Source organism: Lates calcarifer, linkage group LG16_LG22 (genome assembly GCF_001640805.2).
Source record: "Lates calcarifer isolate ASB-BC8 linkage group LG16_LG22, TLL_Latcal_v3, whole genome shotgun sequence".
In the NCBI taxonomy this organism is placed as follows: Eukaryota; Metazoa; Chordata; class Actinopteri; family Centropomidae; genus Lates; species Lates calcarifer.
In genome coordinates this window covers 19429051-19454322 of record NC_066848.1, presented here as the reverse complement: position 1 = coordinate 19454322, position 25272 = coordinate 19429051, and the positions used below count along the sequence as shown (strand labels likewise).

At 38.5% G+C, this 25272-nt stretch overlaps 4 protein-coding genes and 1 non-coding gene across 5 annotated transcripts; 3 read left to right on the top strand and 2 right to left on the bottom strand.

The window, feature by feature from the left end:
* The first annotated feature begins 1283 nt into the window (after positions 1-1283).
* Positions 1284-4442, top strand: LOC108872859 (G-protein coupled receptor 4-like). The gene is made up of 4 exons (XM_018660743.2): positions 1284-1525; positions 2924-3111; positions 3260-3323; positions 4395-4442. Exons 1-4 carry the CDS (start codon positions 1289-1291, stop codon positions 4440-4442), a joined length of 537 nt encoding a protein of 178 aa, XP_018516259.2. The 5' UTR covers positions 1284-1288.
* Positions 4443-6131: 1689 nt separating this feature from the next.
* Positions 6132-9981, bottom strand: lhb (luteinizing hormone subunit beta). Its single transcript, XM_018660786.2, has 4 exons — positions 9865-9981; positions 9062-9187; positions 8188-8306; positions 6132-6480 (listed from the first exon to the last, which is right to left on the bottom strand). The coding sequence occupies exons 2-4, from the start codon at positions 9153-9155 to the stop codon at positions 6247-6249; spliced, it is 447 nt and encodes a 148-aa protein (XP_018516302.1). The 5' UTR covers positions 9156-9187; positions 9865-9981; the 3' UTR covers positions 6132-6246.
* Positions 9982-10637: 656 nt separating this feature from the next.
* trnae-uuc (transfer RNA glutamic acid (anticodon UUC)) lies at positions 10638-10710 on the top strand. The gene has a single exon. It is a non-coding gene; the product is annotated as a tRNA-Glu (tRNA).
* Positions 10711-11696: 986 nt separating this feature from the next.
* On the top strand, positions 11697-14350 carry LOC108872888 (cytochrome c oxidase assembly protein COX20, mitochondrial). Its single transcript, XM_018660787.2, has 4 exons — positions 11697-11869; positions 12605-12719; positions 13250-13313; positions 13522-14350. Exons 1-4 carry the CDS (start codon positions 11834-11836, stop codon positions 13664-13666), a joined length of 360 nt encoding a protein of 119 aa, XP_018516303.1. The 5' UTR covers positions 11697-11833; the 3' UTR covers positions 13667-14350.
* Positions 14351-14373: 23 nt separating this feature from the next.
* Positions 14374-24523, bottom strand: LOC108872886 (high-affinity choline transporter 1-like). Its single transcript, XM_018660785.2, is given in 9 exon segments — positions 14374-18897; positions 19038-19255; positions 19429-19582; positions 20229-20372; positions 20755-20903; positions 21622-21777; positions 23465-23534; positions 23536-23579; positions 24340-24523. Coding segments are annotated over 9 exon segments (1671 nt in total). The 3' UTR covers positions 14374-18345.
* Between the last annotated feature and the right edge of the window lie 749 nt (positions 24524-25272).

Below are 25272 nucleotides of genomic sequence, written 5' to 3'. Positions count from 1 at the left end.
GGGGTGTAATCAGCAGCATGGGACACACCTGGGTCAGATGTCCCATGCACAAAGACCAGAGCAGCAGCCAGTCCATTTGTTGCTGTGGCTGTTGTTCTTTGTTTATGCCACCATGCAGCACAGTTTCACTCAAGAAACAAAACATTTCCCTCCTAAATGTGATAAATATCCAAACATATGCAGAGGACCGTTTTTATTCCTATTAAATGCACTAGTTACTCAACTGCTAAATGTCAGAGCTTATTGTTTGGTTGGAGATGAGTCATGTTCACATTTCTCGATTATACTTGTGGAGTAACACACCATCAGTAATGTGACTTATCAACTTGCAGTGGGTCCGTTTATAGGAGGCTTCACAGAGAGTTTTATGTTTGGCCACAAGATGGCAATATGGAGCTGCTGATAGCACAGTGGTTGTATGGTTTGGTGTGTATGGACTGGAAATACCACTTTTTAATATGTCTGACATCAACGTCTTACATGCTGGTTGCATTCAGGGCACCACGAAAAAAAGTTTGGGTTAAATTTGTTAAATAAAGATAATGTGCATGTTCAGTACAAATAACAGAGGAAGACACAGACACATGAACCATGCACCACCATAGTTATAGCAAGAATGACACAACAATCTTGAATTCAGAGGCAAAGATTAGATTGTGTGGAACCTCCCTCATGTCATGACTCATCACATCAGACATACATTAGCAGACTCTGGTAAAGAAAACACATTCAGGTTGTGGTCCTCCAGCTTTCAAAGGTAAGGTTTGTGCTGCATTACCTATTTAATTCTGTGGATAACCTGTAAATATACTGATACATAACAAAGAAAATAAGAATATAAATGAATACACAAACTGTGACAAGGTGATAGTTTCAGACTGTAGGTGGACAGTATACTACAGTCCAACAGTGGTATTTACTTAATGTTTTTCCCCTCTTTTCCATTAAACACAAGCATAAATAACATGAAATAATCAGTTAAAACATGCAGAAAGGCCTGAATGAATGGCAAAATGGCAAAAATAAGATACAGAAAATGTGTATGGAGAAGAAAATGAGCATGAATTCAGTGCATAAGAGGGAAGTGGAACTTCAGAAATTTGCTGAAGAAAATCTAAACAAAACATTTTGTGCTAAAATGTGTAATTATGTGTGTCATTTATACTGTACTATATTGTATTTTTGTGAACTTGCACCTCACTTAGTATTACCACTGAACAATCTAAGGTAGATAACCATTGCTCCCTCTCCATAATCTGATCTCTCAAACAACAGATTTTACTGAAGAATGGGAGATTTCTACAATAACAACACCTCAGAGTACACAAGCTACAACAACAGCGACATCTACTCCTATGGTTATGATAGCAACAACACAGACTACTATGATTACAACGACACCGACATCACTGAAGAAAATTCCCCTGGTGACATACCACAATTCACTGCATATGTGGTGAAATGTATTATCATTTGTATCGGCCTTCCTTTGACTCTAGTGGCCATCCATGGTGTTTATTCTCTGGTATGTACATTATGACTGAGATTTATTTATTGTCTGTCTGTCTTGTGTCTGTTGTACAGTCTGTCTGTAAAGGATCTTGATCTGGCTGTGGGGGCTAGGTGTCAGGGCTCTGGGACAAAGGGATAATTTACGCCATAATCTAAAACACATGCCCCCGCAGAGTAACTCCACTGCAGCCTTCGCTTTAACTATTGAGCTTAATAATACTATTTAGCTACAGCTTGGTGCAAACTGTCAAGCTTGTCAGAGCAATTTGTACAACACAATTTTTGAATCAAAAAAACAAGCTTTTTATTTTGTAAAAGGTCTTGACAACTATTGGATGGAATGCCATGAAAAATGATACAGACATTTGTGATGCACAGAGGTCAAATAGTTTGGTTTATGACTAAATACCAGCAAAGCTGACATTCCGATCGGCCTCAGCTATACTTTTTGTTTGGTGTTCATTAGCAAATGTTAGCATGCCAATAAGCTGAACTAATAAGGCACAAACTAACACCATGGTAACACTGTGATTATGAGCATTTTAACATTTAGCTCAAAGTATGCTTCCTAAGTACAAATTCACAGAGCTGCTAGCATGGCTGTAGACTGTTATGGGGAGATTTACTAAGAAAATGTCATCACACAAATGAATGAAACATTTTGAGTGATTCTGCAGGTGAAATCTACTTGTATTCAGCATCTGATTTACAAAAACTCATTATGCAGTCAGCTCCTGGACTGCACCTGCTGCCCAACAGGGAGCAGACTGCAAGTGGGGAGAGCTCAGTAGACAGAATTAAACAGTGACTTTTCTATGTGATTACAAAGCTCAGGTTTGCTCAGCCCCAGTCTGAAAATCTACTACAACAGAACCACCTGTACCCTGACTAGTACTAGTACTCTGCTTTGTGATTGGACTGCCATTGTCCAATGAGATTTTCTGAAAAGAGTTATACTTCTAAATTCAGTGTCACACACAGTGTGGGGAAATTTGAGAGCTGAGTTTTACACAGGTTTCTGCTTTGTATCTGTACACAGATGTTCAGAAAAGTGAAACCTCAGCACTGGTTTACAAAAGTTGATTTACAACTATTACAATTATCTGTGAACATCACCAACATCACCTTCCAAGGTTAAAATCTTTTTGACTCTAATTTGATTTCAAGATATTTACTTTGGTCATGGTTCAACCTAAAGGGAAACTCAAAATATCACTGATTAAATTAGGATATTCTAACCTTTAATCATTAATACACAAGCAACATGATCATGGAGATGAAAAGGGGGTGAAATGATATACTAGTACACAAGGAATCACAAAGTAGTTTTAGCCAATAGTTGAAAAATGACTGTCTGACATTTACAGCGTTTACAACTGCTTTGTTTACTTTCACCAATGTTTTCCTGCAGGTGAGAAACGATCATGTTGCTCCGATCTACATCATCAACCTCCTCATTTCTGACCTCATTCAGTTCTGCTGCATGATCGTTGAAGTGACAAAACCGGAAAATCTGACGATCAGAGAAATCTTCATTTTTCTGTACTATTTTGGTCTGATGGCCAGTGTGGGCTTCATGGCATGTGTTGCCCTGGAAAGGTAACTATCAGTCTATCCAGTATGTTTATAGCTATTCTCTGTCTGACATTTTTTACACTTATATTTTCATGTACAGTATATATACAATATGTATACTATATTTTTCAGATGCTTCACAACAACTATCTATGTGTCTGTTGTATTACAGGTATTTGGTCATTGCCTGGCCTCTGTGGTACCGCTTCAGACGAACCATCAAGATCTCTATAGTGGTCTGTTTTGTGGTCTGGGCTCTGCCTCTTGTATTTCTCCTCCCTTTATATTTCAGAGTTGATTTTCACATTTTGACAATCATCTTTGCTGTTGTCTTCCTCGTTCCCCTCCCCTTGTTCATATTCTCCCTGGTTGGGACCCTTAAAGCTCTGTCAGCCAGCCGTGTTTCATCTCATGAAAAACGACGGATTGTAGCAGTTTTGGTTGTGGTGCTACTTACTTACATTTTTCTATTCCTGCCCAGCATCATTTGGGGCCTTGAAAAAAAAGCCAGATATAGTTTTACTTTTCATTATCTGACTTTCACATTTATAAAGCTCAGTCCTCTTGCAGACTTGTTTCTTTATATTTTCATTAGGAAAGGAGCTGTAGACAAGATGTTGTCCTCCCTGTGTTGTTGCAAAATGGAGAGCAATGATATCAGCAGATCGACAATGACTGAATGATGACAACGTATACACAGTTGCTCCATGTAGGCACAGGAAACAAGAAAATAGAAGACATGAAGGCAAATAGATAGAGACAGATACAGTGTTGACTTGCAAAAAATGTCATTTTTAATTGTTTTTGTTTATTAACTCAAAGTTCATGTACGTTATTATTACCCTTGAATCAAAAAAGAAACTCTTACATTATTTTTCAATAGCTAAGCTAAACCACCACTCTCTCTGTTCTCAAATCTTTGACTGTTTTCTGCATGTTTAACTCAGAGAGAGCTTCAGGACTTTTTTCCAATCTGTTTTATGTCAGCTGTTTTCTTTTTTCTTAGTTATTGTAACTAGTCAAACTATGTTTAACCACACTTTGTTTTGAATTTTTTCTGTACAAATGATGAACTAAACAATTTACTATTTATCTTTATTCAACATATCGTGTGCACTTGGCAATATGAATAAAATCTCACGTCATGGCATATATAATTGCATATGAAACTGTTCATAATCTGGAAACACTTAAACAAATAAACATAAATAAATTTAACCTGTATTAAAAAATCTTGATTGCCTCATGGTATTCAATGCTGCGCAAAAATTTTAGACACTTCATATTTTTAGACTGTTGTCCATCAGGCAGTACCATCAGGGGTATCTGATCTAAAGCCCGGACATACAGCCTGAGTCATAACACTTACAATAGATTACATTTAATCACTTTTATCCAAAGTGAGAAACAATGAGTTTCAGTGCAGTAGGAGGCCTTGAAGTAAATTTTAGACTCTAAATCTATAAGACAAAAAGTGCAAAGAGATAAATTAAAAATAGTATTATAGTTAGTTATTATAGATAGTATCTGATAGTATTTGGGAGCTCAATCCACCATCAAGGAACCACAGATGAGAACAGCCTGGACTGCAAATGCCTTGTGTGCAGAGATGGCAGAACCAGACCCAGAAGTCTCTCTAGTGACTTAGATTTGATTCAGGCAGCCATGGGTAGCCAGTGGAGGTCATAGAGCAGCAGAATAACACGCCTTTTTAGGCTGGTCAGAGACCAGATGCACTGCCGCATTTTGGACCATTTACAATGGTTTCACTGTCAGTGAAAGGATATCTGCCAGAGGAGAGTTGCAGTGGTCAAGGTCTTGATAAGTGTGACCTGTACCAAGAGTTGGTTGGTGTATGGCCTGATTTTTCTTATGTTGTATAGTGCAAAACAGCACAACCGGTAGACAGATGTGACATGGTCAGAGAAGGATAGGATTCTCCTGTCGTTGGTTGGGGTGAGAGATGAAGAGGAGGTTTTGATGCTGATAATTAGAGGATGATTAAGCAGATGATTAAGAGTTCAGTCTTAGAGAAATTTAATCGAAGGTGGTGTTCCTTCATTCATGTGGATATGATTTCATGAAGGAACTATCTTCAGAGAACAGAGGAACAGAATCCTGATCTCCACACCATAGAGTCAGTCCGGGATTACAGGAAGAGACAGAAGACAATGGCCACCACTTTTTACAGACTTCAGAGGAACTACCAAGTTCACTGAGCTAGTATCCAGCCCATCATACGGAGTCCTGGAATGGTCTTTTTTTAGAAAAAAAAAAAAAAAAAAAAAAAACGTGTGAATGAAACAGCAAAACATGCACACAAAATAGTAAAATGTGTGAACAAAACAGCTAAATGTGTGTACGAAAAGCTAAATTTGCACACAAAATAGTAAAACGTTTGAACAAAATAGCAAAACGTGCGCAAAATAGTAACACATGTCAGCAAAAGTGCACTGCACCTACTTCAAATATCACCATTAAGCTGATTATTTGATAGCAAGACAACATTAATTAGAGTACTTACATTAATGAAATACCCTACATAGTAGCCTACATTAATGGGTCATTCCTTTCAGGAAAGTAAGTCAGTCTGCAAACTGGGCCACACTGCTTTACCCGTGTGTCCACCTCAGGTAACTGCTGCAGTTCGCATGCAGCTTTTTAACAATATATAACTGTAAAGTGTCACAACCACACTAGGCTCCCCTTCACCTGCCACTGAGAAGCAGCACTCTGCTTCTCATCTGGACGGGGAACTTTTTTAAATGGGAAGGAGAAACTTTTTCGTATTTAGTAAAACTGTTGTCATGTAAACAGGGCCTAAACGAAGCCTATGTGTTTTTTAACCATAGTAACAACATTAATCTTCACACCACAGTTTCCGTAGATTATGCAGTTTCACAAACTGATCAGATGTTACATGTGTTGTGTCATGCATGTGAAGAAATAGTTGATAGTCTTCCTTTTTATGGAAGTAATATTCTATTGTTATAATGTTTTATTTTATTTCCCTACATGTAATTGCACAAGAGACAGAAACTTCATTATTTGCACTGATAAATGTAACAGTCTTTATTAACTACAGTTGATGCTAAAAGTTAGGACAGTTCCTCTTTGTATTATGTGTTTTAATGTGGTTTATCCTGCTATTTCTTGAGACTAGTAGTAGAAAGGTATGTCATTCATGCACAAGTCGGGTTGCAGGCTCTCAAAGGTGCAGTCAGATGTGTCCATTGCACACCTGCCACAGTGGCAGCTCAAAGCCACAGGGTAGGTGACGGTTGGGTCCACACCAGGAGGACAGTCAGGAAGTTCAAATGTCTTGTAGTAAAAGTCCCGGTACGTACACACATGCTGGTACACATTACTGAATGGTATCTTGATGACAGGGTCCTGAAGGGAGGTAAAAAATAACAAGGTGTGTTAATACATTGCTCCACATTATATGTGAGATCAGCAACACAAGCCTGCAAAGCTGATTCAAAGAACCACAGAATGAGCTGTCCTTTGAAGAAAAAGTTCAAATCTTGGCAACCACAAAATAGTTGACAGCAATCAACATTAAATGGGAATTAAAACCTTTTACACATTTAACACAAAATAAATGATGGTTGAATTCAATGTAGCTGAGCAAAGTAACAACAAGTGAAATTTGTTGGATGATTCATGCTGTTTTTAGGGGATTCCATCATCTTTAACAACCTATTGTAAACTGTAATGAAACACACTAAGTGTATTCACTGTCAACAAATACCATGTTCAGACTGAAACCACAAGGAACTGATCTTACTAACAAATATTGTCTATGAATGCAAAGCCTTAAATATTCCTCTATGACATAGAAAACTACAATACACACTGTTATACTGGGTGACATGTTCCATCCTTGCCATGAACACACATACTGTAGTTTATTTTGATCACATCCCACATACACAGTCCTGCTGTCCAAGTTCTCACTAGAGCACCAATTGTTAATTAATCCGCAGCTAAAAATAGTCCCCAACAAATGAACTCTTTTGTCCTATTTGAGTAACATTTGCTAAAAACTACAGTGACCAGCTGTTTTAGGAAAGCATTGAGAAAAAAAAAGAAGAAAGAAACTATGTATTTGTGAGCTGATCTATGCAGTCATAGGGTAGTATAGAAATGAGAGAGATGGACTCAAACATGGTTGGTATCTGTCTCTTTATGGGATCTATTGAGAAGAAATAAATAGATGTTAGCCTAATTCTTTAATCTTACTCTTACATGACAATCTTGCACATACAAAAAACTGTCTTTTAAAAAAATGTAACTTCCATCAAAGTCTCTACTCTCCTAACCCTAACCCTGTTGCAGAAAAAATTCACGTGACTGAGATTTTGCTGAAATACAATATCCTGTCATGTAACTTGATAAACATGTCAACAACAGAGTGATGTCAGCACTTCCTCTTAAAGTTGTGAAACTAAATTTATTTCACCTTTTTTTAAAATTTTTTACACATAGCAAAGAGCCACATACACAATGTACTATTTATACATTCTGGTTTACTTGCTTTACGCTATATTTCAGTAAAAATCATATATGCTCACAACTTTTATTTTTGTTACTATTACAAATGATCATCTAGTTGACTTTGCAACAATATTCACTTCCCACTGATTCTCAAAACGGAACTGAATGAATTAAAATAAATTGAATTAATAGACGTTTGAAGATACATTAGTTTGAATCAATATTCAGTCCATTAGCTCACTTTGATATTCGGAGTAAAAAAAAGAGGAGAGTGTGATTGTGAGACAGGTTGGATCTCAAAAAAGTATCTCAATTCATAAAACACAATACATTTTTCATGTGAGCTCATAAAATAGACTTGATTAGCCTGTCACAGACTATCATTACATAGTATTGATAATCTCCCTTTTTTCCCCCTTTTCTTTTACACACACACACACACACACACACACACACACAGACTTTACAAAGATCATGCATTTTACTTTACTGCAGGTATGTCTCCAAAGAAATAAAATAACTTTTTTTTAATTAGTACAACTTTAACTGTCTTTCCTCTCATTTCTTATCTCTCTATTTTCATTTCATTACCCAGAATACCTTGGTAATGCAGTGACCACTGCAGATGGTTGTTTCCACTGGGTGACACTTGGGACAGCCCTCCTTCTCCAGAGACACTGTCTGGTTGATGAGCTGACAGGGCGGCAGCTGGAAGGCCGCTGGTGATAGAAAATGTTGCAGTTTGGTTCAAATATGTAACATACTGTAACTCTTTGTTAGAAGATGCTAATACATCAGGCATGACTGATTTGTTTGTACTATATTATTGAAATTTTAGCATGTGTAATGCTTATTTGTACATTTCCTGTACAGAACACAACACCCTTCTCCTTTTTGTGCCAAGAAGTGTCACGTCCACTTTGATGAGACAATTCATTCATATGTATAATGCACTGATGTAGTAACTATTCAGACAGAGCTATTCATTTCATCCATCCATTTGAGGTCAGATGTCTTAAATATTTACTTACATACTTGCTAAAACCTTCTGTTTAATGACTAAACAGAAATATAAAGATGGATCTAAAGGATTTAGGAAAAAAGGAGGTCTCTGCTTTCTTACATCTGATGGCATGTACAAGAGTAGATATACACAACCTGTTGGAGGTTCATTTTAATAGGTGGCCCACTTGTTTTTGTTATGAGAATTTAACATTATTGAAAATGATATAATAGATTTCATGTAGGAGGAAAGGAGCTTATAAGCCCATTGGTCAAAATTATGATGATGAAGGTCAAATGTTTCCTAATGTTTGTGTGAAGTGAAAAAAACAAGCCATTTCTCCATATTTCCAGCAAAAACATATAGATTTTGGACAGTTAAATTCTGAATGAGTTGCAGAAACGGTTTCTTTTACATAAAAATAAGAACTCTGATCAATATAATGTTGAATTGTCTTATTGTCTTATTTACCTGCAGGAGCCAGGGGCCAAACAGAAGATGAGGCTCCCAGAAACAAAGTCAACATCAGGGGGAGTATCGCTCTGCTGACCTGTACAGCCATCATCCTGCAGGAGATGAGATCAGGTTTTCCAGCTACTGTTTTGTTAGTTAGGGAGGACAAAGAGCAATAAAGGCATAAGAGGAGATGCCATGATAAATAATTATTGACATCCATACATCCGTATCTGTTATGGGATACATTTCATTGACAGATATGATAATACTTTTATGCCCAAATTAGAACAGTTTTGGTTATTTCACACAAGAGATTTCTGAGATTTATTTTTCTTTCTTTTTGCTGGGCTCTTCTTCTTCGGTTTACTTAAAGAAGGTAATGTCACATATGTCTGAGCGCCAGTCAGGATTTGGCAACACATGAATCAAAATGTAGTCACAACTGTATGGTTATTTACCTATAATGTCAATAAAATCTGATCAAACTACACCCACACAGTCTTGATAAAGCATATTAATTTTGGGGGATTTTGCTTGTAAAACACATTATAAATGATACATGTTTTTTCCCAAAAAAATTTACCTGTTTCTTATAAATATTAAATATTAGGGAAAAATGATTTGAGTGATAAAACGTGGGTATTACTTTGGTTGGTCTGTGTCCATCTACATATGTTCACATTTATTTAAGTGCAGTCATTGTTTGTTGTCAACGGGAAAACACAGAATCTGGCAACCCATCCACATAGCACAATACAGTTAATGCACTTAAAGATTCAGATAAATGAAATAAATTGGTGTAAAGGAGCCTGACTCACCTCTCTGGTGTCTGCAGCAGGTGTAGCTGAGGCTGGCTGTCCTACTCAGCCTTTATACAGCACACAGGAGCCTGGTATCCAGGATGAAACTTGCTCATATTAGATGTCACACTGCTTCAGCCCTGATTACCTGTTACAGTTTTGACATTTATTTACCCAGGTGATTTATCTGTCTCCATATCATTTTTACTTCCTGTTACAGCCATATAAGCTGCTTGAATAACATGGTATTAGAAGGAGCAGCGGGAGGTTCAGGGCCACTGTGACAGTGTGGTAGGTTTTGAAGGATGCAGGAGGGTTTAAGCTCATCTGCCAGATATGGTAGTCATTAGGCCATGACCTGAGGCTGAGGTGTTATGACTTATAATTGAAATCACAACTGACAAAATACATAAACTCACTGTAAAGCAGTAGTAGAGCTACAGTTCATACAGAGAGTTATTCTAGTATAAGTTTTTTTTTATTATTATTAATTATTATTGTTTGTTTTTAATATTGTAAACATGTTGCATCTAGGCCTCTATCTCTGTGAAGGACATGGTATGACATCATTTTGAATGTAATGTGCTCTATTGATTATTGTTTTTGAAGCGTCTCTACTGAGGCTACTGAGAACAGCTGCTGCGCATCCGCCTTTTTCACAGCCCGCACTACCTGTTCATTGTCAGCAGGACATTGTTGTGCACCTAAGAGTAGGCTATTTAAATCATCTTTGATTGAGCATAGGTTACCTTGAAACGTTCCTGTTTGACTACGAGGTAATGTTTATCAGGTCCCATATGGTCTAGCGGTTAGGATTCCTGGTTTTCACCCAGGCGGCCCAGGGTTCGACTCCCGGTATGGGAACAAGAGTTTTCCCATTGTGAAAATGGATTAGTAATCGAATTATGAAGATGCCACGTGTCCTAAAGAACTGATGATAATCTAAGGTAAAATACAAATGCGTTCACAAATTCATATATATATATATATATGTATAGTAGTATGTGTGTGTGTGTGTGTTTGTTATAGGCTGGGCCCTTCTTCATCTTAAAGTGACATCTACCTTGGTTATAATACTCAAACCGACTCCTAAACTATGATTAGGCCTATTATTGTATTTGTCATAAGTGCTTGTTATGGAAACAATTTCTAACATGTAAACAGGATGAAGATTGTCAGGTCGTAATCTGCTGCTGGAGGTGAAATAATCCTGTTTTTATCTGTGTTGGATCACTGTGACACACTGACCTCCTGTTTGTCATGGTCTATTTTAGACTTTCTTCCTGTCGCCGACTCGAAAGAGGAAACGTGCTGTTTCCTCTTTTCGAGTCGGCGATTAGAAACGAACGGACCATTCGACGGATACGGCGCAAGCGCAGAGCTGGTGTGATTATGAAAATGTTTACATGATGTTTTATCAAGGTAAGCTGAGTTTAAACGTTGCACAACAACCTTTCTTCCTGTCGTCCAGAGCCACAGTTTTCCTTTGAGGATGAAGTATTTAATGGGCTCCCCTGTTCTTTAAATAGGAAATAAAAGTAACCTAGTAACCTAAACTTTTTTAAAAAAAAAAAAAAGGGGGGGGGGGGGGGGTTACAAACAATTAAAAATAAATAAAATGATAACAAAAGGAAGGAATATAGAAAAAGATGGGAAAACACGGAAAGGATATAGAATATTATATTGCTGTCCATCAAACATAATCACTTGACGTTTTTATTTTTTATCAACTCATTTTAGATTTATTCTTTCAAAAGATGAAAAATTTGGACAAGTTTTAGGCTACGTGTATGCACCGTGTACCTCGGAACTATAAAGCAGCACCGTTTCCTCTTTTCGAGTCGGCGATTAGAAACGAACGGACCCATTCGACGGATACGGCGCAAGCGCAGAGCCTGGTGTGATTATGAAAATGGTTCTTACATGATGTTTTTATCAAGGTAAGCTGAGTTTAAACGTTGCACAAGGACGCGGATACAGTGGTAAAATGGCAGGAGAAGAGCAGGAGAACAACAACACCAAAGTAAGTAAATTAAGTACAGGTTGCTCGCAAACGAACTTAAAGTAGAAGATGTTTGCTAGGCTCCGGATATCAGAAGGTCAACTACTTACAGAAACCTGATTCATCGAGTTCTCACAGTTACTTTGGTCAAGTGGTGTCATCTTACCTTATTTACACTTTCATTTAAAAGCTGCCTACATGCCAATACATTGAACTGCTGTACATGTCCTCCTTTCACAAACTTGGGTCTGAGTTGTGTTGACATTCAGGGGTGACAAACACACAGCCAACTTTAACATTAACGTTAACCGTAACATAATTTAAATGGGTCAGTGTGAACTCATTAGATTTAAGTAATATATATTTATCAAGCAATAATATCAGAAAACTAGCATAGCTCGCAAGCTAATAGCAACCCATTAGCAGAAGTGTAGATAATTGTCAATACATAATCCGTATCGAGTGATTAATAATTTAAGTTTAACTTGTTTCCGGGACCGACAATATTATCACAGGTTCTCATTGAAAAGCTTTTCTGATATATTGTGCCCCAGAGGAAATTTCTGGTTCGCATATTATACACCAAATAGACTGGATTTCAATAAAACATCATCCCAAACGCTGTAAACGTTTATGCTTCACTGAAGGGAATTTTGCTTGGTGTAGCCATTATGTTGTGAATAACTGATAAGTTGAAATAATAGACTGTATGTCTAAAGTCTGCCTCTGTCTCTTCCCTATCTGTCTGACCTTCAGGGTTTCAGGCTGCTGGGGATTCTGGATGTCCAGAATACTCCATGCGCCAGAGATGCCATCTTGCATGGAGCTGGAGGCTCACTAGCTGCTGGTCTGCTTCACTTCCTGGCCACCAGTGAGTTTTACTTTGAGTCTGAACTGTACAGCCAAGCTATGTTTTGAAAACTAATTGGACTATGCCTGGGCTGACCACTGCTACAGTTCAGGTACACTGTCACTGGAGTCTGTCCTTTCCAGTACATGAGACGTTAGTCCTCAGGGAAAGTGCCTCATAACAAACTAAGGGATAGTTGATTATGACAATTTTAATTTTCAGCTTAGCATAGAACAAATGTTATCTCAAAAAATGTCAGATAATTTAATTTTATCATGATTTTCTTGGGCAACAGAGTATTTAAAAACTCTGTTTGTGTCTAGTTTTGCACAGCCCTGTATTTCAGGAGTTTAACTTTGATGTCTTAAATAAATCAGCCTTTCTTAAGTGAAAAAAATACAAAGTTGTGACCAGGTTAATTTGGATCAAAAACCACATTAAAAATTCCAGTTTTCCCTTTTTCTGATAACAACAGAGAGAGGTTGTTTCTCCAAATGAAATTTATTTGATGCCCTTGAACTCTGAGCAGCACTTTGTCCTGTTGTCCGCAGGTCGTGTGAAGAGATCTTTTGACGTTGGATTTGCAGGCTTTATGCTCACCACACTTGGATCCTGGTAGGTCTTTATGCTGACTGACACATCATCTTTTTCTGGTCTGATCTTTCACACTCTGATCTGAACAAGCACTGTCTTTGCACTTTTGGCATGCCTGCCATTAAAGAAAAGATTGTATGTTTCACTAACACCCAACAACCCAGCCTATTACTGCTGCGTCCAGTTACTTATGTCTGTAACAGAAATCCTCCCGTGTCTCCCTGTCCAGGTTTTACTGTAGGATGAACAACGCTAAACTTCGCGTGCAGCAAAGGATAATTCAGACCGGCATCAAGAACAAGATTGTGTACGAGGGAACTGTTCTAGACCCCACAAACAAACCTGGAGCAGAAACACCATCAGGACCCTCGTGATCTCTCGCACTGACCGACCTCCCCCTCCTTTGTGAGGGCTTGGAGGAGAAGAGAGCGCAACACTGTTGGGGTAAACTCACTGAATTGACTTTGACTGCGTAAATAATGGAAAGTTGCTTTTTGTTATTGTTCTTTGGTTCAGTGTCTTCTCAAGCAAGTCTGCAGTCTGTAAAATGCCTGGTCTGACAGTCAAGTGATGTGGTAAATGAAGTCTTTCATCATATGGAAACACAAAACCCAGAGCACACACTTTCAAGTTACACCCTCCCATATCTGGATTTTGTTGAGTGGGGAAAAAAAACAACTGTGTATTATAATATAATCCTAAATCAAAATGATTTAACAGATTTCAAAAGACCCATTTAAATATTGGTCAAATAAACTGACCACTTCCTCAAACCCTGTGATGTCTGAATTCCTGTCATTTCAGTGAAAACTGAAACTCCATCTACTAAATGGTATAAAGAAGAGAGGAAAAAAACCTACCATTGTGCTATCAGGCTGTAATTGTTGCTGTATATCTCCACCTGCTGTGACTGACTCAGTTCACTGGTATTATTATGGTCTGAATATTCAACACCATCTAAGCCACTGTACTAAAAATAATCATAAAAAGTATAACATCCCTGCAGAGCTCAAAACTACAACTTCTGAATAAAAATGGAGATATATCTTTTTTGGGAACCCTTTGGAACTGCATGTTTTGGGAAAGATATATATATATAAGAAAAACAAACTCAGTGTCAGAATCAGTGATCTACTTTCAAAAGATAAATCAACACAAAATGATGATAAACCTGATAAACCTCATACTTCTGTAGCCTGTTGTTAAATATTGTCAGAGCAAATCAGAGCCCCAGTCAATGATGTTACAATACGTTCTCATAATTTTAACCATTATGCAACAATTTAACGATGTAGTGAGACAGGAAAAGTGGGGTAAGAGAGAATGATTTCCCCAGCTGCAATTGAACAGGCGACATTGCGGTCATTTTTTTTCGGTCATCTGTCAAAATGCCTGCTGTGGTGTAACTGATTGAGGTTTTATCTGATGTGTAACATACTTGAGGGTTTTGACTCCCAAAGGTCAGAAAAGCAGCCATTTTCTGTGATCAATTGTTGAAGCAACCTTTAAATTCACCTCAAACTCTGATTGTTTTATCATTAAAATTTAAAACTTAATATTTAAAAGTGTGGAAAATAAATTGTTAAATTATATAATAATACCTCATCCAGTCGTGATGTCTCATCAGTGTTGCTGAAATTTAAAGTAGTTGTTGAATCTGCATTTTTTTGTCCAAACACTTCATGTCTACCTTCACATTTCCTCAGACAATTCGTATGTCTGTAATTAGTCGAGTAAATTGATAATTTTGATAATTGACTGCAAACGTGATGTTTTATTTATATGTTATACCCACTGGTTTTTGGCTGCTGATCAGATGAGAAAACTAAGAATTTTAAACAACTAAGTTGAATATCATCTTTGCTAATTTCCTGCTGAAAAAACTTAGTAGTAGCAGCCTTACTAAATATGGACTGTACTATTCTAGAGGCAATGAACATCAGTACACAGTCTGACCCAAAAGGAAAAGTAGTGTCCAATGTCATACTGACTTGACTCGAGTAAGATACAGAACCCCTACAACCTACAGGTAGGATGTAGGGGTTCAGCTTGGCTGTGATGGTGGACAATTTCTTCCTGCTAAACTTGCAGTGTTTTGTCAAACTGAGATTCATGGACACATCCTTGCAATTGTGCTTTCTACTGTGTAGGCTGTAATGTTAGAACGGAGTATAAACTCATATTACTGGATGAATATGCCTGCTAAATTGTTTAAAAAATGTTTTACAGGTTTGGTGCACTGTTATACAACCAGGTGGCCAGTAGGTGTCATTACATCCACAGCCTGTAATTCGTCCCCATGTAAACCTCCCATCCAGTCCTGCACTTTCCATACCTGAGATAAATGTCTTGTTTAAATAATCCCACAGAAAAAGTGAATTGTGGCAGATTACGTCAAGATGTAACCAAGGTCAACTTGTGTATCTGTTTCTCAGAGTAGTAGTTTACTCCTATTACTTGTGTTTATTGCTCTAAGTACAATTCTGCACACTCGTCTTTATTTATCTCACTTTTAGAGAACAAATACAAGAGCTTCAGTGCTACCTGTTTAAAAAGAAAAATCTGTGTTTCATCATGCACAAAACTTTTGTTGTTGGTGCACCTAATGCAGACACAACAGTAGCCTCATTATTTGCACAGTTTGTAGCTTCTTCTTCTATGACGCTCATGAGGGAAGTTTGACCTGAACCTCTGATTTAGTGACAGAGTAACATGAGGAGTATAATGCCTTTACCAGAATAATTTCCAAAAAACATGAATTGAACATGCAGAGAAACAGAAATACAATTTCAAGGTCATATAACCTGTGTCATTTTGGAGCTGCTGGTTTATTAATCCAACATTAATCTCCATTACACCTTTACTATCCTGGTACTGCATATTTAGATTTTGCATTCTGAACCTCGTTATCAACCTCACCATCAACTGTCAAATGGAGGACACAGGAAGTAGCCAGAGCAGCGTCCTTTTGTGTAGTCTTATTATAGAAGACCTTTATCTCAGTCTGTGTTGCTGTGTCCTGTGGGACGATTGTTCCACCAGAGCTGTTGGCACACAGACAAGTCAGGAGCGAGATGTCACCTTATGTAATACCATGCTGATATACTGCTACTCGACTTAGATTGACACAGACATCAGGGAGGAGGGAGAGTACAGACATCTGTCACTGCCTGGCATACCACACAGTCCCATGTTGAATTATGAAGCAGAGGGTGGTTATTTTTGTGTGTCATCATAAGCCCATAGGACACATGAAGTCAGGTTATGTCCCGTGGACTTTAAGGAATTGGAGTTTAACACTTACTGTGTCCATGTTTAGCCACATATCCATGCAGATTTTGATATTTTTAAAATGCCTCTGTCCATGTGAAATGTGTTTTATGTTAAACCATCTCAACTATTAAAAAAAAATATTATTGACCCAGTAAGTGCTTAAATATACCAGTAGAGAAGAGTGGATACCTTTCTATCTTAGTATCTTATTTTGGAAAGTCTTGTGTATCAGCATACCTAACATATTGTCCAGGTGCTTAAATGTAAATTCTGGTATTTGTTAACCGAGGTATTATATCTTATTATTATATCATATTTTTATCACCATTAATTATCTCATTATCTCTATTGTAGAGGTTTGGCAAGGCTAACAAACACCAGAGATTCCTTTTAATGTTTATGACATTTGCTTGGTGGAAGTGAGAAACCATTTTAAAGTGGTCTCTGGCATCTAGTGTTTCAAACATCTAAAGTTATTTAAAAAGACATTCCGGGTGTTGTGTTTCAAATGCAGGAGCACGCTTTACACACACAGCCTAACGAGAAACCTGAAATAATACTTCAAGACAATAAGACAATAATGTGCAAGTGTAAAGAAACTAATGGCCGTGGCAAAGACAGGAGGTTTATTCTAAATTATTTTTATTATATTAAAAATTTGCAATCACTAAACCCTCTTTGCCTCCATGTAATCGGTTTTGCTCAGCCCTGAGTACAACATAATTTAATCAGCTGGCCTTCAAGACATAAAAGAGCCTGTCATTGGGTTGTTAAAATAGTCCAGCTGGTGTTTCTCTGTATTTGTTCATTTAGCAGTTGTGCAGCATGTCAGCAGTAACCAAACCACTGGCGATGCCATGCCTTCAACATTAACAATACTTCACTGTTGACAGCCACTGTTTGTAAATTCTGAGCTTACCATGAAATCAGGAGTTAGACCAAAGGAGGAAGGGTGTGCAATCAAATATAAAATTACTTTTAAAGCATGGATGGATTATTTTACAAGCCAAGCAGGCACAGGTGCCCCTAAGCCAGAGTCCCTGTAATAAGTGGCAGTTATTAATATTTGTCTTTGGAAATTCAAAGAGCTCAGTCAAAAGTAGGGATTTCTCATTCGTGTTCTTTTGCACCTGATCCAAATCCATGTCCTCTAATATTACTATATATCAAAACCTAGCCTGAGCTGACAATGTATCTTTGTTTATTTTCCCAACATAACAGAGCATAGGTCACTGTGAGTAAAGCAAGTTAAGTGTTTGAGAGCAGAAAAAGTCTACATTGACTGCTTTATTTTATGGTTTCTGATATTGATTTAAAACATTAGTATTGTTGTTTTCTCTAGTTTTGTGTAGGGTCCTGTAGCATTGTATGTAGCATAATAGATAGATCTCAAGCTTTGAGAAGCACTCTTTCATTTCCATGTACAAAATACTAATGTTAATGTGCAGTTTTCAGCTGCTATTACTGTTCAAACAACAGTTATGAACCATTATGACCATTTCTGCCCAGGGTGTGTATGTGTTTGTGCCCTGGGGTCCATTGAAAGTATCACTGCTGCATAAAATTGCAGAGAGCATGCTGAGCTCTTAAAACAAAAGCATATGTGTAATGTTTTTTTTGTTTGTTTGTTTGTTTTTTCCCCCCATTTAGGCAGCATATAAAAGTATACAAAATGAAAATATGCTATACTGTACTGTAAGCGTATCTTTACACATTACATTATTTTTTTCTTAAACCAGTTCAAACAAATGCAAAATGTATTTCAAGTGAGATTTCTCACTTAAAATGTTGATTCTAACATAGGTTCACAGGCTTCATTGTTCTCATTCTCTTCTCTCAAGTTCTGGTTCCTTGTGTCTGATTTGGCCCCACCTTGTGTTTGTGTCGAGTACTGAGTCTTCACATTGAAAACATCCCATTTCTCAGGAATTAGGCCTCTGTTAAAAAGCAGAGAAGCCAGGTAGGAGAACAATAAGATGGCCACCACAGCAGACAGCATGCAGATGGTTCTGATTGGGGACTTCTGGATGTAGACACCGTTAACCAGAGTGCATCCTGGGAATTGGATAACGGGTGGTATCCCAAGCAGCGGCTCCCCGCACAGCACCCGCAACAGCATGCCCACCACACAGCCCAGGACGGCCCCGTAACCGTTAGAGATGTCGAAGAAGAGGACGCAGACCAACTGCGGCAGCATGAGGGTGTAGGTGAGGTCGGAGCGAAGCAGCCAGATCATCAGGACACTGTTATCCAGGAAGGTGAGAGATGTGCCGGCCAGGCCCACCACCACCACTGAGACCCGGATCACCCACTGGATCTCCTGCTCTGAAGCCTTGGAGGGAAGAAAAGATCATTTAAAAAATGTATATATTATTGTTCATTGACACATAAATTAATACTATTTACATTTACATTCAGTCAGATGTCTTTTTCTTGATGTGAAAGAGTCTAGGGACACCTCTTTTTCCTCACCTGTGTCCTCAGGATGTTCCGGTAAATGTTGGAGGTGAAGATAGAAGCTGCAGACAGCAAGGCAGAGTCAGTGGATGACATCACAGCAGCGGCCACCGCCCCGATACCGACGATGGAGATGTAGGTCGGGGTGAGGTGCTGCAGGACGATGGGCAGGACGAGTCCTGTCTCCCCACGCTCAAATGGAGACGGGGATCCATAGGAGGTCAAGTTCCAGTCTGAGGAACATGATGGCAAGTTGAAAAAGAAAAATGTGCCTAGTTTTAAGTTAAAGTTGCTTCAGTTCTTTTTCATCAGTTCTTCAAAGCTTCACTATCGAATATGTATCTTTTCACTTCACGTCTTGTATGTCTCAGTGATGTGTGATGCTGCAGTGTGGTTTATTCCGTACTTGTTGATGCAGCCACTGCACCGAGGAGTATCGGGGGGATGCCTAACGAGGGAACGATGAACGCGGCAGTGAAGCAGGTGATCTTGGCTGTAGCCGAGGAGGCAGCGGACAGTGTCCTCTGGTGGAAGTTCTGAAGACCCAGGTTTCCCAAACCCTTGGAAGACAAGAAAAAAGTAAGACAGATTAAGTCACCGAAGAAAGTGGTTTTGGGTATACTATATCACAGCAGCAGAAAAGGTATAGTTCAAAAGTGCAACCCCCGCAACTTATATTTCCAGATGAACAGAAGAGCCTTTGAGGATTCTGCAACATCTTTCAAAAAACCTTCCTAAACCTTCCTAAAACCTTGCCCACACTCTGAGCAATCCTGTAAAATCCAAGGAAAATCAAAATTTCCTTCCAAAGCACACTAGCGTATTTAGCTAAACCTAGTTTTAGTAATGCTCCATGGCTAACATCTCAAGTCACTGTAGTTAAAAAAACGTGCTAGTTGTTAAAATCCATTTAGAAACGTACTTCAAGTGGAGGAATTCATTTTCCTGCCGGTGCTATGCAAACATGAAGCCTAAGAAAGAGAATATGTTTGTGTAACAGCTGCAGTGCAGTCCTTTTTGTTGCACAAGACAGATCACAGCCTCTTGAAAATAAAAAAGATATCATCTGAAAAGATGCCAGTTGGATATGAATTTAAAAATAACATTGAGGGAGGCAGGGGACATTGTTGTCAGTGCCTTTCAACAAGCTTCACCTCAATCAAATCTTGGATGTAGTTGTGATATTAGGTTTTCTACCATCCTTACCAGCAGTAGAAAGTTATCGATCCACCTCCAGGCTCTGTCTGCCTCCAGAGTACCAACCCACGGAGACTGGAAGGTGCTGTTGTAAGCCGTCTCCGTGATGTCCAACACAGCAGGGTTCATCAGTGCAAAAGGGACACACAGCCACTAAGAACAACAATGACCTTTGGTTAACAAGTAGACCTTTAGTTAAGAAGTAGACTAACAGACTGTCAACTAAGTAATGACATAAGCAGGTGGACTGATACCACTCTCATATCTGTGCAGCAGGTCTGGAGCAATAGCCAAGATTAGCTTAGCTTAGCCTGGTATGAAGCCTGGAAGCAGGGGGAAGTAACTAGGCTTTAGGCTAGGTTAAGTGCCTTTATACAAACATACACATACACCAGTATCACTCATCTAACTCTGGTTAAGAAAGCAAATAAGCATATTTCCTAAATTGCTGAACTATTCCCTTGAGGTTTTTTTTAATAGATGACCTTGGGACATCCAGGGGGTAAGTTAGCTGTCAGGAAGAGCAGAAACTCACCAAGCTGATGAAAATAAGAATGAGCTGTATAATATCTGTGTAGGCCACAGAGTAGAGACCTCCCAGCAATGTGTAGGTGATGGCCACAGCAGCAGAGATCCAGATGCTCACAGTGTAGGACAAATCCAGGATCACACTCATGGTTACACCTATTAAACACATACACGTTAGCGCTTTAAACATGCTGTCTATACATACTCACCAATGTGTGTGAGGATGTTGAATCCTACTGTCAACATTCCCTCAGTGGAAAGTGGGAAGTGTTTGACTACCTTTAACTTTTAACCCTCATATTTTTGGCAAGGATACCCTGAATGTGTTTTCAAAGGAATTGTAATCATGGATATGTTCTGGGTGGGACATTTTACACTTGAAAAATAAACTTGCCAGTGCTCTCTAGTGAACAAACTAGGTCATGGACATTCTGTTTCTAAATTACCACCAGCATGACTTTGCCATTTCTGCAGCCAAAATATATCAGCCCACACTATTGAAAACAGCACAGTATACTATAACACTGTGAGATCTTAAGTTATACTTCAGGAGTTGCTTCAACCTGAAAATCCTATTTCTATCATTATAACCAAATCTAGTGCAAAGGTCAATGCTTCAGAACCTCAGTGGCTGATTATTATAATGCATAATGTTTATTTACCACTATAGACTGTATACTATGTTGGAAGGTCTTGTTCCCTTGATGGAGTTATTTCAGACCAACGGTACAATTAGAAAAAGGCTTGTATTTCACTCAGCACCTCAGCAAAGAGCTGTGATCAACAGCTGCTCCGCTGCCAGGGTCAACAATCAAGGATCAAAATGCATCACACACACTCACGCTGAAGGTGTTACATATAGATACATTCTTACCTAATCCTATGAGTGTTCCTGTCACCCACATAATCTCTGATATGAGCGAAGCCAGCGACAGAGCGGCCGTCGGTACTTTTCCATATTTGATCTGGAAAGGATCCATCATGGTCACATATTTGTTGTTTCTCATCGGCTCAGCAAAGAACAGGCCACCTCAATGATGAAACAGGGAAACAGATGGATTTAGACTTACTGGCTGAATGCATTATTTGTCATTTCAATGTATGGCATGTATGCTGTGGTGAAAAAAATCAGCTTTTGACTGGTTGATTTACCAGATTTCTATATTGAGTTCTTATTTAAATATGCTATTCTTCTTACATTTCCCTTTAAGAACCTGCATCTCTTCTCATGATTGATTTAGAAATAGTGCTTCTACTCTTTTTCCCTCCATATTAACATTTAATTTCATAAAGCACAAAAAAACCCACAACAAAACATTTGCATAAAACACCACACCGCATGGGGAAACCCTGGCTATTGTTTAAATCAGTAGAGTTAAATATTTTGCCTTTCACATGAACTTTATGTCAGTGTACATTCACTAGGGTTTAAGAGGATAAATCTTTCTTTCTAAATCTTTCTTTTCTTTCTCATGTGATTTTCACATGGAGCAGGAATGTTTTTTCTGCTAATCTTCACACATAAGGGAAGTTGTATGACCTATCGTGTTTCTATTCATCAAAAGATATCATCGCCTCAATGTTTTTATATTCAAGAAAAAAAATCCACTGTCAGATCTTGTTACACTCTTAGCATCAGTAAAAGAAGCTGTGTGAACTTAAAGAAATAATAGTTCCAATTATCTGGTGTAAATACAAACAACAATGCCTAAATAACAATAATATTTATACGCAGTAGCACTAAAACCTACAAACGTACACACTGATAGATTCCTGAGAGAGTACCTGAAAAACTAATGACTGAGATCCTGTCAGTCTGTCCTTTAAGTTAAACCAAAGTCTGACAGTTCAGATCAGACCCTGTCAAGCTGAGTCTGAGATGTCCTGAGTCGGTCACAACACGATGTGAGGTTGTTTGTCATTGCCTTCCAAAACAACACGGGACAAAGAATTCATGAGTGTTTTCTGATCTGTCATACCTCTATGTTTAAAATTCAGTAAAATCCTAAGCAACTAAAACGACTTGGTTGGGGAAAGGCTTGGCCAGGTTGGCAAGTTGATGTAAAGGGCAATCTCCAGTGTCAAAATCAGACACCATTCATTCAACCATCAGCCTTGACATCCTCCTTTAGAGGTTTTGTCGTGTGACAGACATCATACTACTTCTGCACATGCTACAGTGCTCCAGTCTGGTCCCAGTCTTTTCTGTTGTCACAGACTTGTCCATCTCTTGGGGTCTGGGATTCTGGCTTTTCTGGGTCTCTTTATCAGGTCTCATCCTGTCTTTGGTCTTGATTCAGTCCTCATGCAAAACATCGCTGGCTGCTTTTGAAACAAACTTAACAGGCTGCTCTACTGTCAGTTCCCCATCATGTCCTTACAGTGTAACAACTAAGCATCCTCATTTTACATGTGTAGTTTTATACACAAATGTGAGGAAAGATATTATACTCAGACTTACTCAGATCCCATTTGAACTTGATGCTGAAGCTACTTGGGTTTGGAGCTGACTCTGACTCAACTTAGGTGATCTTGACTTCTGTCCCTTTTCTCATCCATCTAATGTGGTGTGTAATGAGCATTACAGCCTCATGGGGCCACAAGTGTGCTTATACTTCTATTTTAATACACAAGATCCACGTGCGGAAGAAACCACTGACCCTGAAGTGCTTGGCTCTATCTGTTACTGTTATAGTACAGTTAAAAGGAAGTCTCACCGATGATGAAACACATGGTTGCTGCGATGGGCATGACAGCCCAGATCAGTCCCATGGAGGGGTTGTACACTGGCCTCTGCTGTGCCCACAATGAATCCACCTCCAACCCATGTAGCTGTATGACCCACACACACACACACACATGGACGCACATATAGGTTCACATACAAGCAGAGGACAGTAAGAGGAAGGCAGGCTGGAACCCTTGCACCTGCCTGTAACCTGATAACAGAAACCAGCCTGTCTACTGTAACTTTAATAAGATATTAAAGTTAAATAGGAATTTACTGTAAATTTAATGGCCAATTACTTTAAAACCTTAATATTCTGTAAGTTGTTTTATCATGTGAGCTGGCATAGGTGAGTCATTATCATAAAATATGAAAGCATAAGGATACAGCATAGAGAAAGGAGAAAAATCTCCAACCCCTTTCCTGTATATATATTTTAAACCAGTTCCAGTTTCTCCTGTTTCCTGTTCCATGCATTAAAAACAATAAACAGAAAATAAACTGATCAAATGTGGGCTACTAGTTGTAGTTATAGTCAGTTATTATCAGCCAACTTTTAAATGAAATAATCTCCAGTAGCCTTAAATCTTATTTTGACGATAGGATTCATAACGTTGTTGTCGTTATATCATATTATAAATGGTTTGGACACAGGTGCACATTTCGTTAATTTATTTTAATTTTATTTTATTTCATTTAACAGATGACAGAATTTAAGAATCAACGGAGGAAACTGATTTTATGCGCAGGGAACAACAAACCGTAGAAAAATAAAAACCTTACGAAACAAGATATCAGATGATCTTTTCAAAGCACACTTATTGAGCAAGGTGATTCGTTGTCGTCTCTTCCGCAGTTACTCGCCTGTCATGGTGAAGATGCCGACCACCAGGTTGATTCCTCGGTTCCCCAGCAGAGCCATCTCCGTCTTATCCCCCTGGCCCTGCTTGGCTTTCTTTTTGGACTTGATGGAAGCCCAGATGCCGATCCCGAGCACCAGCAGGTAGAAAAACATCATAACGGTCACTCCGGGGATGTTGAGAGCCATGATGGAGCTGAAGGATTCCTGCTGACGGACCGAGCGTGTGCCGAGCTGTCTGGATGATACCACACATCCCTCCGAGCTGCTGCGAGAACACAGTCATGGCAGATATGCACTGAAGCTCAGTGGAGGCGCCTGGAACTGCAAATAACCCAGAGCAGTCAACCTTCAAGGTGAAACACATCCATATACCAGAATACTAGACTGAACTGCGCTGTAATGGGCTGTTAAAGCTGAAATTAGGAGTGAATCGTTTGTGATAATTTGACGAAGAAAAAAAATCATATTTTCATGCAGCCAAATCCTCATTCTATATGCCTAGCATGTTTAGCAATAAATATTTTATGTATTTACATTGTTTTCTCTGTGAGTGGTGGGATCCGCCATATTGAATTCAAGATGCCCTTACACACCTGAGAGATTAATTGGAATCATGCTGTATGTAACAGTGTTATTGCTTTTAATTACATCTGACTGATATCAACCTCCGCTAACACACAACATTTACTGCTGCTTCACATGAAAAGCTTTCAACTGGCAACACATTAGATGTCTTTTATTGTGAAAAAACACAGGAAGTGCAATGTACATTTCAACAAGGTTATTGCTGACCACGATCATTCATTAAAATTTGCATCTTCACAATAAGACAACATTTATTTTTGCCGGTTTTTTCGTCAGTGGCTAAGACATATTTCTTTGAAGGGAGTAACAGTTTAGAGCAATAAAATTTGAAATAATACAGGTTTTAACTC

Excerpts from the sequence above, each read along its gene's own strand:
- LOC108872859 (XM_018660743.2), top strand. The coding sequence starts at position 1,289 with ATGGGAGATTTCTACAATAACAACACCTCAGAGTACACAAGCTACAAC. Across the intron at positions 1,526-2,923 it reads TCCATGGTGTTTATTCTCTG|GTGAGAAACGATCATGTTGC; the intron begins GTATGTACATTA and ends GTTTTCCTGCAG. Across the intron at positions 3,112-3,259 it reads GCATGTGTTGCCCTGGAAAG|GTATTTGGTCATTGCCTGGC; the intron begins GTAACTATCAGT and ends GTTGTATTACAG.
- LOC108872888 (XM_018660787.2), top strand. The coding sequence starts at position 11,834 with ATGGCAGGAGAAGAGCAGGAGAACAACAACACCAAA. Across the intron at positions 12,720-13,249 it reads GCTTCACTTCCTGGCCACCA|GTCGTGTGAAGAGATCTTTT; the intron begins GTGAGTTTTACT and ends TGTTGTCCGCAG. Across the intron at positions 13,314-13,521 it reads CTCACCACACTTGGATCCTG|GTTTTACTGTAGGATGAACA; the intron begins GTAGGTCTTTAT and ends CTCCCTGTCCAG.
- lhb (XM_018660786.2), bottom strand. The coding sequence starts at position 9,155 with ATGATGGCTGTACAGGTCAGCAGAGCGATACTCCCCCTGATGTTGACT. Across the intron at positions 8,307-9,061 it reads TTGGCCCCTGGCTCCTGCAG|CGGCCTTCCAGCTGCCGCCC; the intron begins GTAAATAAGACA and ends TTCTATCACCAG. Across the intron at positions 6,481-8,187 it reads GTGGTCACTGCATTACCAAG|GACCCTGTCATCAAGATACC; the intron begins GTATTCTGGGTA and ends ACCTCCCTTCAG.